General features: G+C 41.9%; 1 protein-coding gene across 1 annotated transcript in view; it reads left to right on the forward strand.

Moving 5' to 3' along the window:
- The window catches only part of DYNC1LI2 (dynein, cytoplasmic 1, light intermediate chain 2), a 26,754-nt gene extending 14,922 nt beyond the window's left edge, over positions 1–11,832 (forward strand). Inside the window, exons 6-13 of the mRNA XM_015424273.1 lie at positions 440–533; positions 1,522–1,657; positions 3,868–3,979; positions 4,901–4,960; positions 5,853–5,894; positions 6,680–6,797; positions 7,029–7,145; positions 8,696–11,832. Of these exons, the coding sequence (XP_015279759.1) occupies positions 440–533; positions 1,522–1,657; positions 3,868–3,979; positions 4,901–4,960; positions 5,853–5,894; positions 6,680–6,797; positions 7,029–7,145; positions 8,696–8,802 (786 nt within the window). The 3' untranslated portion in view covers positions 8,803–11,832. The remainder of the gene's footprint in view (positions 1–439; positions 534–1,521; positions 1,658–3,867; positions 3,980–4,900; positions 4,961–5,852; positions 5,895–6,679; positions 6,798–7,028; positions 7,146–8,695) is intronic.
- The last annotated feature ends 2,340 nt before the right edge of the window (positions 11,833–14,172 follow it).

Here is a 14,172-nt window from a genome sequence, read left to right on the forward strand (position 1 = left end):
CTTAACTTTCAGAAAAGTATTTCAAAATAAAATTGAGTATAATGTATCTGAGTTTCTACTGCATATTCTTTTAAAACTCTAAATTGTAATGTGAGACAAACTGGAAGTAAGACTTTTATGTTCTGAAGCACAGATGTGTGAATTAAATGGCCTTGAATGTTCTTCAGAGCAAAAGTATCTAGGAATATGTGACGTCTGTGAAATTCAAGTGAAGGCTTCTGTATGATATTTTAAGAACAGATGCTCTTGCTTATCCGGCTTTGGCTTTGTAGTATCTCTTGGTGGCTTGTGAAATATATCTTTTTTCCTTAATGGCCTGAAACAAGGCTGGCTTTGAACACTGGTTTTATGCATCCCCCCTCCCCCATTTGCGCTCCACACACCTTTTGTGCATTGGTCTTCTGGAAATCTTAAGGTTTGTTTTGTGCTTCTTTTTCAGTGTGATGCAGTGAGCATACTAGAGAAGGAACATGACTACAGAGAAGAACAGTTTGACTTTATTCAATCCCACATTCGCAGATTCTGCTTACAGTGTATCCTTCTCTTGCTTGAAAAATGGGGAAGCTGAGAGATCTCCTCTGTTTGTTTATTTAAATTTATATCCCGCCCTCCCTGCCAGAGCAGGTTCAGGGCGGCTTACATGAAGTATATAAAACAGCTAAAACAGAATTTGAATGAAATCATAACAATACAGTTATATGCCTCTTTTGGCATCCCAGGTTCCAGTCCGTTCAGTGGTCTTTGGCAACTATTGGCTGTTTTTTGCTGTCTTTGTATTTTCAACCCCCTCCCCCATCAGTTGGTACCTTAATGTGTATGGAAGGAGAAAGTAAGGTCCAATATTTCCCTGGGCCACATAGACACACATACGATCCTCTCTGTGTCTTCTGCATATTTTGGAACTGAGGCTGCACTTCTGTGCAAGTGTGCATAAGAGTGAGTCCCACTGAAGGCAGTAGGGCATGCACCAGAGTATGCCTGTAGGATCTGGCTGCATGTTGCATGGTGAGTTTTGCAGATGACGTAGGTAACTGCCACTTCTATTTGTTAATTTTGTTAATCTCACAATTCCTCCAAGGAGCTAGGTAGCTCCTGCGGCTCCCTGCCCCTGATTACTCCCACAACCCTGTGAGAGAACTTAGGCTGAGAGGTAATGATTGGCCCAAGGTCACCCAGTGAACTTTGTTGTGAATGGGGGATTTGAACCCACATCCTTCCCCTCCCCAGTGTGACACTGAGCCTACTATTTAACTTTCCTGTTTTGCTTTTAAACCATAATTGATGTGTCTTTCAAGTTTTCGCCCTGTTGCAAGCCCCCCCCCCCCCTGCCTGTTCTGAATGGTCTCTCGTTAGATATTGAAATAGCTGTATTGAAAGCATTTTACACTGGGCCTGTCCCATCACCATATTCGAATTTGTGAAAACTTTGCTCTTTAAAAAAAAAAAAGTAACTTTAAGAGGGGAATTTCAGTTTTTTTTCCATCCTGTGCTTCTGAAATTTTCCTTAAAACAAATAAATAGATGGCGCAGCCTTGATTTATACATCAGTTAAGGAGGAAAAGAACCTCGACTTGTTGTATAAGTACATTGTACATAAAACATACAGCTTTCACTTTACCACACCTGCCTTAGTGGTAGAAAAGGACGCAGTTTTCATGTAAGTGAAAAGTCTAGGTGAGATGTAGTGCTGGAACATTGTCTTGTTACGCTTATTTGCACGAAAGCCTACAAAGCCACTTCAGTTGGGGAAACATTAAGGTTAAGGGGTGGATATGGATATGAAAAGTCCTTGTACATAAATCAAAAATAAGATCATAACATTTACATCCCAGTTACCCAGTAGAAAATGTCACTGATTTTAATATAACTTTTCTTCCAAATAAATGTGTCTTTAACATATTTGTGTATCACCTTTCGATACAATGCCCAAGCAATGTTCCCTCTAAGCTGTGGAGTCTTGTGTGCAAAACTTCTACTTTGTGAGCAACTGGCATTAAAGCTGTGAGCCAGCGATTTGGCTACTGCATAAATTAGTTTGCTCTGGAGCAGTCCTTCCTGAGCTAAGACAAAAATCTGTGAGCTGGAGGCTAAAAAACTGTGAGCTAGCTCACAGTAACTCAGCTTAGAGGGAACACTGTGCCCAAGATATCTCACAGCAATAGCACTCTAAAACAGTTCCTTAAAGTATCATTCAGATTAAAACAGCAGATACAGAAACATGATTACAAGTTGTATAAAAATATGAACGGCAGAAAATAAATCAGCCAACTTCCTGTTTCACAGCAGATGAAAACCAGCATAAAAGGGACAGTGATAAAATAGCAAATGGCATCAGTTGAACCAGAGCCTAACAAAAACAGAATGGCATGTGAATGATAGAAAAGGTGATGCCAGTTGACTCTCTTGGGGGGAAATATTCCAGAATTCTGTCTCCCCCACTGAAGATGCCTCTTTCCACCCACTCTCCCACCTCTATACTCAATGGGGTCATCTAGATTTGGGCCTAGAAGGTGACTTCACTGAACAGTTCGGACTGTATAGGAAGAGCACAGCTTTACAGTCGTCCTGGTCCCAGACTGTTGAGGGTGTTAAAGGCTAGTGGCTTTGAATTACACTTAGAAATGTATTTGAAAACCAGTGAAGATATCTCAGAATTGTAAAGAGTAAAACCACCAGACATCTGCTGTGGCCAGATTCTTACCAATAACCTGGGCGCAGTGTTTTGGGCCATGTTGCAGTTTTCAAAATGTCTTTGTAGATAGCTCTGCGTATTACAGTAGTCTAATCCTGATGGAAGCATGGTTAACTGTAGCTAGATCATTCTCTCCAAGGAAATGGAGCTGGAGCGCAAACCAAAGTCAGCAAAAACTGGGATTGCGCTCCTACAAGGGCCATCCCAATTCCAAAGTTTTCCCCTGCCTATGAGCCTGATCCTTTAGAGAGAAAAGTTACCCCATCCACACAGGCAACAAGCCACTCTCCAGGCTTGAAGAATGGCTGACTTCACAGTGCCTCCATTTTTGCCTGGATTCGTTTTCCATTAAATACTCCAGACTGAACTTTTATGGTCTAATCTTTGAGCTTCAACCCCAGAGTGTAGCAGCCGTATGAGTTCTCTTTACAAAAAGGCTGTGGTTGGTTCTTGCCAGTATCCCCAGGAGATAACACACCGGCACGTCTCAATCCATGAATACCTGCATGCCACAGCTGTGTCTCCCAATGATGGGACTTGGGGGCAGTTCATGTGGCAACATTTGTGGCTTTGGTCCATAGGGGTTAGGACTTTGAGGTAGACAGCAGCAACTTAACTCTTGAGTCCTAGCAGTTCTGCAGTCATGGAAATCACTGCTGTGAATTCTGTAGTTAGCTCACTGGATATGTTTATCAGAGAAACAGGATTCCGTGCAGCTTTCTGTTTGATGAGTCCAGATGCACCGTGTCATGCCAGTGATTCTTGAGAAAGGAGCTCTATGATCTCTTTTGCTTTCTTGCGTTTGACAGTAATACCGTTTCCCCGAAAATAAGACCTACCCCCAAAATAAGCCCTAGCAGGATTTCTATGCATTTGTGCTATAAGCCCTAGTGTGTCTTCTTGAGAAAAAATAAATATAAGACAGTGTCTTATTTTTGGGGAAACACGGTACAAGTAAGCCTCATGCTGTTGGGCTGTGGAGGGACGTTTTATATGGAGTAAAGCGGTCTTCATGAAATCAACAGCACAGTAGCCTTTCCCCTCTGTATTTCCCCCTGGTATGATGACAGAGGAAAGCAAAATATGTACTTCAGAAACACTGTATCTATACCAAACATCCTGATGCTCTACTTCTCTAAAATGATTCACCTACCTGAATTTTACTCTCTCTCCAGACCTGCTGGCTGGGACAATGAAAAGAAAATTGCCATCCTGCATGAAAACTTTACAACGGTGAAACCTGAAGATGCATATGAAGACTTCATTGTAAAACCACCAGTAAGAAAGGTACAGTAGGCTTAAAAACCACTTGTTTTTGTCCCCCATCTTAGAGCTGCTCGGCTGGGCTGGCATCGGCATACTCTGAGGAGGGGCAGCCGTTGCTGCCCAGGGCTTCTCTCTGCTCAGGGCCTCCCAAAACCTGGAACTGCCCCTGCTGCTGTGAGGTGCTTTTGTTCCAAGTTCTTCCAGGCCATGAACATCAGATAGTCAATCCGTTAATTTCGACTCTCTGAAGTGGCCTAATTTCTTTATCTTCCAAGGCTGCTGTTGCAGTTGCTTTGGCAGATGCCATGAGGCAGGTTCACTGAAGTCAGATAGTTCTGTTGGTACTATTGCCAGTTTTCTAAAAGCGTATGCCTCTTGATCTGTGATCGACATGCTGTGTAGAATTGCAGAGTGGGGAAGGGACAGAAAAATCATGCAGTCCAGTTTCTTGTCACAAAACAGGACGTCTCCAGAAACTCTTCTGGCAGATCGCTCCCTGTGCTATATGCAGACTGTGGGCAGAACAGTTCCCCCTGTTTTAGCCCTGCCAAAGCATGGCATAAAATAGTTTTCTTCCAAAATTCTTGAAGTGGCAGTAAGATTCCTCTTGAGGCTGGTGGTTAAGAGCTCTTGTAACATTGATTCTGTCATGGCATTTCTCAGCTTTTTCGAATTTTCATGGTTGGCTGTGGTTCTAAGTGTACATTCTAGTAGTCCCCTTTAGGAGGCAAACACACAGAAAGTGAGAACTGGTGGATTAGCAAACTGTTACAATACTGACATTTGAATAAGAGTGGAATGGGGCATTATGGGATCCCTGGTGGGGAAAATTTGGGCTGTATTGCTACACCTTTTCTGCCCAGAGGAATGAACTGTGAATGTTTATAGTTTGGATACCTATTTCCGGTTTGTACAAAGGCTTTTTCTTTTGTCACTCCTCAGTTAGTGCACGATAAAGAGCTTGCAGCAGAAGATGAACAAGTGTTTCTTATGAAGCAGCAGGTAAGAAAAATCAGAATTCATTTTGTAAGTTTTTCATACTTCAGAATTTTTTCTGAACCTTGGACTGTTTCAAATATCTGGTGTTAAATCTTTCTGTTTTAATAATCAGAAGTAAAATATATGGGTAGTAGAATACACTCCCTTCTCCTTAACTAATGAATCCTTTGTCAGAAGGACAAGGTTGGGACTATCACAGAGAGGGCGGGAAGCATGTGGGCCTCTGTTCTCAGTGCCTGAATCCATCTCAGCTGAGGCCCCCTTGCCTCTAGCGTCCAGGAAACAGACGCCTCTCCTTTGTGCCTGGATCCTTTTCCAGCTTAGCATTCCCTCCCCAAGGAGCATTTGCATTGTTTTAATTCATGTGTTACTGGATATATCATCCCTGTGTGCTGATCCAGGAACAAAATGTGATTTAGGTACAGCACTGGTGAACATTTACATTGTGCACTTAAAACTAGTTTAGTACCAGGTTAAATGCCACGTCTTTTTCAAAAACAGCCTGAAGCTTCTAGTTGTCCATAGAAGCTGTAAATATATATACTGCATGAGAGATCAGTGCTCATTGCAGTGCCTGGGGCTCCCTCATTTATGCATGGGAAGCCAACTCCAGTTAGAGCAGTTTTGAGATGGTGTGTAGACTTGCTGATAATGACCAGAACCTGGTACTTGGAACCCATGTGGGTCTGTACGGTTTCTTCTGTGGATCAAAGAGTGTTTCCAGTCCATTAAGGAAAGTAATCCTTTTCTCTTGAGTCTCAGTGCCCCCTAGTGATATCATTTGGTAATAACTATTTAAATGAGTTGAGGAATTCAGTGGCGAGGTTGAACTTAAGCTCACAAAAGCATCTTTAGTTATTCTTTTATGTTCTTAAAAAATTATTTTCTGTTTCAGTCTTACCTTGCCAAGCAGCCAGCTACACCTACAAGGGCTTCTGTGAGTATACAAATATGGAAAAGCCACTTCTAGATTAAAATAAAGTGCTACCTCCCCAGGGTCTGATTGAACAGTGAACCTTTTTCCGACGTATCTGTTTTAGAATCTGCTTGTGACATGGCGTGCAGTTTGTGAAAGTCATTTCTAACGGTATCTGGCACAGTTCTGGCATTAGGATGTCTCTGTGTAGGCAATTTTACTCGCTGAATTTAATTTCAAAATCTGAGTGTGGGATTTCCCCCCAAATGGCTGCTTTGAAACTGACTGATTGCCTTTCCCCATTGGAAGAATTAGTGCCCTATCAGTGAAAATGGAGAGCTAGCATAAGGTGTGAGGAGACAAAGTGTCATGTTGAGTAAGGAGACTCGGAAACTTAAGATGGGAATGATGGTAAAGAAAACAAGACACACAGCAGGAAGAGGAACCCATTCTGAGAATACAGAAGCAAGCTCCAACTTGTTGGTTAAAAGCCCTGAAATTTGAACCCATAACATTTTCCTTGTAATTCACCAGACCCCATTGCAAGTCGATTTGTACTTTGTTTTTTTCAAAGTGAGGGCTGCTGCTTCTTGATAAAGAAGAAAATAAAACACTTAATGTTCTCTCCTCATTCTTCAAGCTGGGGAAGTTCACCCATTGGTGAACTTCCCCAGATTGAAGAATGAGGAGAGAACATTAAGTGTTTCATTTTCTTCTCTATCATTTGACGATCCCTGAGCAAATACTTCATGTACGATTGCATTTTTTGGGTCCTTGGCTTTAAACTGCATTGTGTCACTATACAGGAATCACCTGCAAGAGGGCCTTCTGGATCACCGAGACCCCAGGGCAGGCCTTGTCCTGCCAGCGTCCCCAGTGCCTCGCCGATAGCATCAGTTAAGAAACCAGACCCAACTATTAAAAGTATGCATTACACTTCAGTATTCTGATTTTTTGTTTGTTTCGCCTTCCCTGTTCCTAGAACTGAAGAGTTCATCAGGTGACAGGGCAGGTACAGCGCAGCTAATAATGCCAGTTATTTATTTTGGATACTTGGCAGGGAGCTGTTGGGGTTTGGGAACCCTTCGCTGCTTCTGCTTTGTCCTGTTTGTGTTCAAACTTGATTGTGAGTTTCATTTTCCTCCTTTTGATTAGATAATGCTGCCAGTGAAGGCGTGCTGGCCAGCTTCTTCAACAGTCTATTGAGTAAAAAGACCGGCTCTCCTGGAAGTCCTGGAGCAGGAGGCGTGCCAAGTACAGCCAAAAAATCAGGTAGCAACACACGATCACTTCCTATGCATTTATTCTGCTTGAATGTTTTTGAAATCAATAGGTGTTTGGCCAATGTCAGTGTTGTATCCCTGAGCTTATCTTGCCAGATCCACCCTTCTGCTTCTTGGTTGTGACGCTGGGAGTGTGAAGGAAACTTGGGGTTTCTTCTGAAATCTGAGTTGAGAGCATTTTGAACTGGCTGTTTATATATGTGCAAGTTTGGCGGGCACAAGGAAATCTCAGAGGGGATAAACTGTTCTCTCCTTAAGCTGACTTCCAGGGCTAGATGGGTAGCTTCCTGTCAACTCCCAACCTGAGAGCTGGTATGGTGTAGTGCTTAGAATGGCAGACTAGGATCTGGGAGACCCAGGTTCAAATCCCCACTCTGCCATGCAGAAGTTGCTGGGAAACCTTTGGCCAGATACGTAGTCTTAGGTTAACCTGCCTCACAAGGTGGGGGTTGAGAGGATAAAATGGAGGAGAGGAGCCAATTTTTGGGCTCCACTGGGGAGAATAAACAGACCTCTGCCTCTGTAGCACACTTGTGTTGACCGCTGAGATGTGAGGCAGGAAACTGCACCTCCAGTGCTGCAGTTGAGTGATAAAACACAAGTGAGGGGGTATATTTCCTCCTCCCTATGCATTGTGTCATTGACACAGAAAGTACTTCATCTTTCTGTGTTATACCTCTGAGGATGCCAGTTACAGCTGCTGGTGAAACGCCCGGTTACTACAATGCCAAGACCACGGCCATACAGCCCGGAAAATCTACAACAACCATTGTGTCATGCATTCACCAACCCAGACTTCACACATACACCCCCATTCTGGTTGCTAGGGGCTGCGCCCTCTTCTCAACTTAAAACATCTGGGAGGAGCAGAATTGTGCAGTCAATCAGGATAGAATAGAAATACTGTTCTCTGATCCTAATTAATTCCTCACTCAGGACTCTCTTAACGTCATAGTGGCCAGAACCTTTAAAAACAGATGACATTCCGGTTCAGGGGGAAGGGGGAGAACATGGAGGTCCACTTCGCAGTGATCTCCCCTTCTAAGGTAGTACAAGCAATTATGTGCTCAAACAGGTCAATTTCTTCTCCCTCACCCCTCCAAAACTACTCTTGGCATTCTGTGTTTCTTTTTCCAGGCTATCCTGGTTTATTTTTCTTCCAAACTGTTGTCCATACTGGGGAATCCCTTGAGTATGCAGAAGCCTGTAGTCAAACCTGCTCCTTTCCCATAGTTCTGTTGGTACTAATAGCCCAGCCCAGCCTGCTCTCATCAGAGCTTGGAAGCTAAGCAGGGTTGGTGCTTGGATGGGAAACCACCAAGGGAGACTGGGGCTGCTGTGCAGGGGAAAGCAGTCACAAAACACCTCTGCTCCTATCTTGCTTTGAAAACCGCATAAGTTCGATCTTTGTGTGGTTAAACTGAGCTGGTTGCAACTCAATGGCACACTTTAGTTTTACTTATTGCTATCCATGATCAGATTCACTGTTTGGAGGAGTGCTTTTTATGTATAGATCATTTCTCTCTTGCTGCTTTTTAGGGCAAAAAACTGTTTTGACGAACGTTCAAGAAGAACTGGATAGAATGACTCGCAAGCCAGACTCGATGGTAACGACCAACTCCTCTCCGACAGAGAACGAAGCTTGATAATGCTTAAACCTGCATATGTAAATGACCAAATAACTATGTACATTGATCCGATAAGACCAGGAGCTCTCTGCTGTGGCAGATTCTATAAGTTTTCTTGGGGCAGGGAGAAATGAAATTTAACCTTCATTGGCTTGTCCTGGGTATCAAGTGCACATTCAGGAAGATTTGCATATAAATTTCCTCTGTTTTAAGATAACCATTTTAGAGTTTCAATAGGGCAATTCTCTTGATTTTGGGGGGTGGCGACCAAGGGGCAGCAGTGGTTCTCATAGGAAGAGCACAGAGACATGAGATGCGGAAATCTGGTTGAAATGGCACGAAAGAAGAAACGAAGTCCCCTTTCCCCGAACTTGCTGGAGTTGGCCATTGGCAACGTACTTGGGAGAGAATGTGGTGTAGTGGAATGTTGGTTAGATGAAGAGTGTATAAAATGCTGCATTAAAAAAAAAAAGGAGAAATGCGAGATCTGGCTTGATAGATGCAAAAAGCAAGTTGGACAGACCAGAGGGAACGAAACCAGTGTTAATGAACCCTGTGTTTGAATATATAGATCAGATAATCACTGTTTAAAAAACAAACAAAAAGCCTTCACAATTTGAAAGTGCTTGAGGCTTAAACACTGAGCATCATGGGAATTATTTTCTTGATCTAAAATTGCATTTTTTTTAGTTTTAACAAGGAGATGCATTTTTAAAAAATAGGTGGGTGCCCTTTTTGTCTTAGCTGACACAGGGAGAATCTTGCTTAGACCAAGTGCCTGGCACAGTGTGAGATGTGTCCTTAGGAGGTGCTTGAATCTTTTGTGCACTGTAGTACAAACAACCTCTGTTTGGCTTTATTTTAAAACTTGGTAATTGTGGACAGTTGTGTTTTAATTTTAAAACCCTATTTTTTTCTGATTGCTTCTGCCTTGTGTATCTGTGTGTTTTTTTCTCTAAATACCAGCCACCTGATCTGTTAAGAAGAATGGGTGACATATCACTTCCCCATAATGCAATGTGTTACAGAATAATTGTTTCTTTTTTTTCCATAGTTAAAATTGTGGAACTTAAAAAAAAAATATCCTGAATCCTGCCTTAAGGTTTATAAAACCTGTGGTGGTTTCTGGTAGACTTCCAAATATTTTGTTTCAGTAAACAATAGAAGTGTGTAGGTTTCCATCGATAAAACATAGAGCTTAATGGCTTTGTGACATCTATGCCTTCCCCCTTCAATGTAGCCTTTTCAGTCTAGAAGGAAGGCTCATGATTATCCCTCATTGCTCTTTGGATTGGTGCCCACAGCCACTGTGAACAGTGGTTCTATGGAAGATTCCCACGGTTACTGAAATAGCACTGAGTTTCTGTATGGAATCATTGACGGAGAAACACTACCTTACATTACATTATCAAACGTGTTTGTATTTGACATACTGAAGGGGGGGAAAATACTCCACTGTATGAATTATGCAGAGTTTACTTTTATTGATAACGGATTTGTGTGTAATGCAAGATCTTCTTTCTGGATAGAACACCCCTAATATTTATATAAATATATATATATATATTGTTAAACATTGCCGAACGGATTGACCACTAACACAGTACTGGATGTAATTGCAAGCCCTGTGTTCCTGAAAAGAGGCCATGTCTCCTTGTGTTTTTAAGTCTGTCTAACACTATCTAGAAAGCTAAGAGTATTTACTTGCATTAATGTTAAAAGCATGTTTACATGTGCCAGTTATTTTATTATTTTTTACATTTTTATAAGTTTTGGAACCTCACATCCACAGTTGCCTAGATTTTTAAATGGAGAAGTTGTGATCAGAGGGTCTGGTTTATGGTTCTCCTGCCTCTTTAGATATGGCATGTGAAGCATTGGATGCAAGTCTAAAAGTGCAATCTTGGAACCTCCTTGGCTGATGACGTTTACATCCCATCTTTATGATGCTGTTGGTGTGCTGTTGTTGCAGCTGCAGCGAGTCTGGCATTGAGACTCTTTCTCTGCCATGTGGAAGCATGTAGCAAGGTATCTCATGCTGGGATGGTTCAATTCATGTGAGATTGGGGGGGGGGCATGGCCATTCTATTGCTGCTTGGAGGGGCCACGACATGGTGCTGAAGCAGCTACTTTATGTGCAAAAGGTTCAACCTCTGGCATCTGCAGTTAAAAGGATCTAATGTAGCCAGTACTGGGGAAGGCCTTTCTCTGCCTGAGACCCTGGAGAGCCATTGCCATTCAGAGTAGACTGTAGTGAGCTAGATGGACCAGTGGTTTAACTTGGTACAAGGCAGTTTCATACATATATACCATATATGTATACTACCTTGCCATGACTGCCTAATGCATATGGTGACTGAGGGCTAACTTTGGTTTTGTGGGAGGCACCTTTCAGTTTGGGAAATGAAATATCAGCAGTGAAAAGGGCAGGTTGGCTAAGCGTTTCCTGATGGTATGCAGTTGGGATGCAAGCCTCACTCCGCAACCGTGTGTTTTCTTTTATTATTTTTTTGTTATTAAAACAGATACGCACTTTGTGTACAAGTGGCTCCTGAAGTTTTTTTTTATTTTTATAAAATGAACATTAGATATCCTGTAAATGAGCAAAAGCCAACAATTATACCACTTGCCAGTTGTTCAAAAGAGTGCTTGGACCCAAATGGAAGTTTGACTTAAAGAGAAAAAAAAATTCCCTTTTCCTTGTTGCAAGTGAATGCTCCTAGTTTTTCAAAGGAATGAAACTGTAAGTAATGTGGATATGTGTCGGTCGCCAAAGTCTAGCAACTTTGGAAAGCTGCACAGTTAATTTTTCCCCCTGGTGTTCTCAAGCATTGGAACCAAAGGCCAAACTGCAAAACAGCCTTTATGTTTTTTTAACAAAATACAATTAATTTTGTTTTCAGGATTACACTTGTACGGTAGACTGTTATAAGAAATTACATGGTTATATTTATATTTACAGTATAGTGACTGCATCTACTGTTCATGTTTAAATTAAAGAAATAATCAATTCAACTTGAAGGCAAAATATAAAGAATTAAGGATTGGCCCTCCATCAAAATGCTATGGTTTATGCTGCTTGTTTTTCTTTTTTTTTAAGTTTGCACTTTTTATTGGCATTTTAAAATTTGTTTAAACTGAACAGAACTTGTTGTATTTTATTTAATTTAATGACATTGAAAGTGACTGAACTTAACCATATCTATGCTGTAAATGAAAAAGTTCACTCTCCTCTCTTACTAAGTTTATTGATGTTTTTAACTTCCTACGAGGACTGCAGATGTATTCACCACAGCCCTTAGTCCAGTTGTATGGCTTTAACCAGGTGCAGTCAATGTGGAATCTTGCTTTCTAGTGCTGGCAAAAAAATGAGGACATGTCTTTAATTACTGGCTTCAATAAACACAAACCAAGACTGCTTTGCTGGTGTCTGTCACTTTTTATTAAGTGAGACAGTTGTAGAACTGTGGTTTTGGCTTTTAAAAGGATCACTTGCCCTCATTTAATACAGAATCGGGCACTTTCGTTTTGTTGTACAGATCTTCTACCATGTGCAAAAATTGCTTATGTTGGGTCAGACCATCGGTGGAGCCATCTTCATGATCTGCATGTGATCGGTGGCAGCAGAGATCGCAGGGTACAGTCCTAGCAACTTTTTAAATTGCAATGTTAAGGTTTCTTTAAACTGAATTGTATTTTATTTAACTGCATCAGTATGTAACTATATCCATGCTGCAAGTGTTTGCTCTTAAGTTACATGTTCCCTGAACATGCGGCTTGTACTCCACCGCATATCACCTGTTCATCATTTTTGAAAAATATTTTTCGCTAGTTGTTCTCAGCACAACTGCTACAGGCTTTTATAACATGTCTGTTGCTACGAGCTAAACCTTCTTTGCTGTTGAAGCGAAGAATGAGCAATTCTCCCAGTTCTTTTAATGGCCTAAGTATTTGAAATGCTTTTGTGATAGCTTGCTCTTCTGCAGTTCTGATTCCTTTGTTCCTAGTATCTTTCCCTTTTTACTCTTCTGCAGCAAGGGCTCTGAAGGATTTACAAAGAAGATTCACAGTAGTTCCTTTTTGTTTGTCATCAAGTCACAGCTGATTTATGGTGACTCTGTGGGGCTTCCAAGGCAAGAAACATTACGATGTGGCTTGCCATTGCCTGCCTCTACGTAGTGACCCTTGTATTCCTTGAAGGTCTCCCATCCAAATACTGGCCAGGGCCAACCCTGCTGAGCTTCCGAGATCCGACAAGATTGGCTTAGCCTGGACTGTCCAGGTCAGGTGCTTTCTCCTACCATCCATTGTATTTAATTCAGGGCAGTAAGTTAATTAGCTTGGTAAAACTAGGGAGACTGCCAGTTATTGCTGTGGGTGAATGGTCTCCATGCTGTTCCTGGTTACATTTTAATTTTACATAATTACCTCTCACTGTACATTTCCTGCATTTTCCTTTGACCTCACTGTTTGTCTTTTTCTTTTGTCATTACCTCAGTTTGGTGTAGTGGTTAACTGCATGGACTCTAATCTGGGAGAACTGGGTTTGATTCCCCACTCCACTTGCAGCTGCTGGATGACCTTGGGCTAGCCATAGTTCTGTCAGAGCTGTTCTTGAAAGAGCAGCTCTCGAAAGAGCTCTCTCAGCCCCACCTAACTCACAGGGTGTCTGTTGTGGGGAGGAGAAGGGGAAGGAGTTTGTAAGCCACTCTGAGACTCTGAGTGAAGGGCGGGGTATAAATCCAATCTCTTCTTCATATAGATACTGGCTGCCTACTACATTCATCTGACTGGCGATTTTATGGCTGTCGCAAAGAGCCCGCAAAAGCTTTAGGTTGAGTAAAAACACGTTAGGCTTCAAAGTGCCCCAAGACCCTTCTCAATACTTCTGTTCACCTGTGTGTACTGCCTGTGTGTACTCTACTATATAAAATACTTTTTCATTCTTCTGCCTTATCATTGCTGGTTTGTAAGAAATCACAGCCACCTGATTCTACAAAACTGGGAGGGGTTTTCCGCCCCAAAAAGTCCTTATAAGCTGTGGAAGAGACGAAGAAAAGAGAAGTAAAGGCTGAAAGACTAAATTGTGCCTTTGAGAACTGTGAATGGGGATGACTGGGGGTTACTGTTCTTAGTTAAGTTTTAAGAGTTAATGAAAAGGAAAAAGTACTTAAATGTCTGACTCAGTTTATATTGATCTAAATGAAGTGAAGACTTGACGTAATGAAGCTAGTGAGGATCTCCTGTCTTGGGTTTTTAGTCAGTAGTGGGTTTCTATACTTTGTCCCGTATATGCAGGGGTCATTTCATAGAAAAAGAGCTAGGGGAACTCATTAGCATAACTCATTAGCATATGCCACACCCCCTGACATCACCGGAAGTGTGTCC

The sequence above is a fragment of the Gekko japonicus genome, unplaced genomic scaffold (genome assembly GCF_001447785.1).
Source record: "Gekko japonicus isolate JY-2015 unplaced genomic scaffold, Gekko_japonicus_V1.1 scaffold2169, whole genome shotgun sequence".
Classification (NCBI taxonomy): domain Eukaryota; kingdom Metazoa; phylum Chordata; class Lepidosauria; order Squamata; family Gekkonidae; genus Gekko; species Gekko japonicus.